This window comes from Quercus suber, unplaced genomic scaffold (assembly GCF_002906115.3).
Source record: "Quercus suber isolate HL8 unplaced genomic scaffold, Cork oak 2.0 scaffold_662, whole genome shotgun sequence".
NCBI lineage: Eukaryota > Viridiplantae > Streptophyta > Magnoliopsida > Fagales > Fagaceae > Quercus > Quercus suber.
This window is the reverse complement of record NW_027070103.1, coordinates 258,002-260,655: the sequence shown is the minus strand read 5'-3', so window position 1 is coordinate 260,655 and position 2,654 is coordinate 258,002. Positions and strand designations below refer to the sequence as shown.

General features: G+C 36.2%; 1 protein-coding gene across 1 annotated transcript; it reads right to left on the bottom strand.

Moving 5' to 3' along the window:
* Nucleotides 1-552: 552 nt before the first annotated feature.
* LOC112038133 (uncharacterized) lies at nt 553-2,223 on the bottom strand. The gene has a single exon (XM_024070954.1). The coding sequence runs from the start codon at nt 2,221-2,223 to the stop codon at nt 553-555; it is 1,671 nt and encodes a 556-aa protein (XP_023926722.1).
* Nucleotides 2,224-2,654: the final 431 nt, after the last annotated feature.

Here is a 2,654-nt window from a genome sequence, read left to right as displayed (position 1 = left end):
GAGAACTAAGTAGAAACAAGTAAGGTAAGAAGGAGGAAGAGATGTACCTTGATCAAGCTAATTGTTATAAATTTTAAGTTCTGTCAAATATCAACTGGAACAAAAGAAAATAAAACTAAAACAAGAAAATAAACACAAATATTAATCTAAAAGTAGAAAATAAACAAGAAAAAATATATATATATATATATATATTTTTTTTGCAATAAAAGAAAATAAAACTAAAACAAGAAAATAAACACAAATATTAATCTAAAAGTAGAAAATAAACAAGAAAAAATATATATATATATATATATATTTTTTTTGCAAAAAGATCTAACACAACTAGAGATCAATCCTAATAAACAGGACCATCCAAACCTTAACAACACCCTGGAGATAAATAATGTATATTATGAATGGACTAGTTCAATGAGATTGTAACTTACCTGGGTCAAAAACATGTTGGGAAGCTTTAGCAATCTCTTCCAAGTGAATTCTATGCATAACCACAAAGGGACTAATACCCTTAATATCAGCAATTGTCCAACCTATAGGTTTCTTATGCTCTTAAAGTATACTTTCCAATTGATGTTCCCAAAAGTTATCCAACTTTGGTGGTTCTACAATAGATAGGAATGAGGATGAAGAAAGTGGAAAAGGGACCACTTTTGGCTGCCAGCTATCAATACTTAAGAGAGGAACTGAATCCAACAATGCATTGACCTCCTCAATTGATTTTTTAGTATCCAAATTGCAATAAAAAAGGGTTAAGCAAGCCTTTAGGGGATCCTCACAACTTGATTGTATGAAAGTATCAGGGACTAGGCTCCCAATCATGTTAACCTCACATATATCCTTATTTCTTAGTACTTGCTTACTTATGTCAAAAATATTAAGCTCAACAGTCATATTCCCAAAAGAAATCTTCATCACACCACTCCGACAATTGATTAAAGCATTGGATGTGGCTAAGAAAAGGTGACCCAAAATGGCATGGATTTGTGTACTGGCATTTAGAGCAGGCCCAGTGTCTAACACAACAAAATCAACAGGAAAATAGAATACATCCACCTTAATTAGCACATCCTCAACAGTACCTCTATGGATTTTCACAGACCTATCAGCTACTTGAAGTGTCATGGTTGTGGGTTTCAACTCCCCCAAACCTAGTTGTAAATAAACCGAATATGGCATTAGGTTCACACTTGCCCCCAAATCTAGCAAAGCTCTCTCAATAAGCCGGTCCCCAATCTTGCATGAAATTGTAGGAGATCCAAGGTCCTTACATTTCACTGGATATTTATTCTGAATGATTGAACTGACTTGTTCTGTCAAAAATTCCTTTTTAGGGACATTTGTCTTTCTCTTCATTGTCACAAGATCTTTTAGAAACTTGGCATAAGCAAGAACTTGCTGAATTGCATCAAGAAATGGAATTTTTATTTGCACTTGCTTAAAAACCTCTAAAATATCTCCAAATTGTGCACTTTTCTGAGTACTGATTAACCTTTGAGGAAATGGAGTTTTAGGAACAAACCTCTTATTAAGGGGGGAACTAAGATCTTGAATTGGAGTGGTGGGTGGGTTGTCCTTCTTTTCTCCATGATCATCATGTGAACTATGAGTTCCTTTTTCCTTTAACACAATATTTTCATCATCCTCAACTTTTGGCATTTTCACTTGATTATCAACTTGCTTACCAGACCTAAGGATAGTAATAGACTGAACATGTTCTTGTCCATGAGTAGAACTAGAAGAACCATTGATGGCATACTGTCCTTTTGGGTTAGGTATAGGTTGATTAGAAAACTTTCCTTTTTCCTTCTCTCCAACTTGGGTTGCTAACTGGTTAACTTGATTTTCCAACTTTGAAATAGCTTGAGTATTCAAATGGGTGGAACTTTTTATCTCTTGAATGACTTGGCTAGTTGATTGCATGAAAGTTTTGAGAGACTCCTCCAAAGATGATTGTTGTTTTGGTGGTGCCATAAATTGAGGAGTTGATTGATGAATGGGAGGAAATGCTTGAGTAAGTGGACGAAATTGACTTTGTTGATGCACTTGTTGTCCACCTATATTTATGGGGGAATGGTTCTGCCTCCAAAAGAAATTAGGATGATTTTGCCAATTTGGATTGTATGTCTTTGAAAATGGACTAGCAAGTGGCCTTCCATAATTATTCAGTGCCTTTGCTTGCCCAGTATAGTATTCAGGGTAACCAATTATGGAAGGACACATTTGTGTTGCGTGCATAGGACTCAAAAAAGTGTGTATAGTATTCATGGACTCAATCATGTTACGATTTGTTTGAGTCAAACCATTATAAAAATATTGTATTAGTCTCACTACAAAAAACGCGTCCTGTAGCCGCGTTTTGTAGCCGCGTTTTTGTAAAACGCGGCTACAGGTTAGAGTTTGAGCCGCGTTTTACAAAAACGCGGCTCCAGCTTAGAGTTTGAGCCGCGTTTTACGAAAACGCGGCTCCAGCTTAGAGTTTGAGCCGCGTTTTACGAAAACGCGGCTCCAGCTTAAACATTGAGCCGCGTTTTACTAAACCCGGCTAGAAACCTCCCTGAAGCTGCGTTTTTAAATGGTGAGGCTGCGTTTTTGGGGTTTTTGTTTTTTTTTTTTTTTCGTATATGTCTGGAGCTGTGTTTACGAAACGCAGC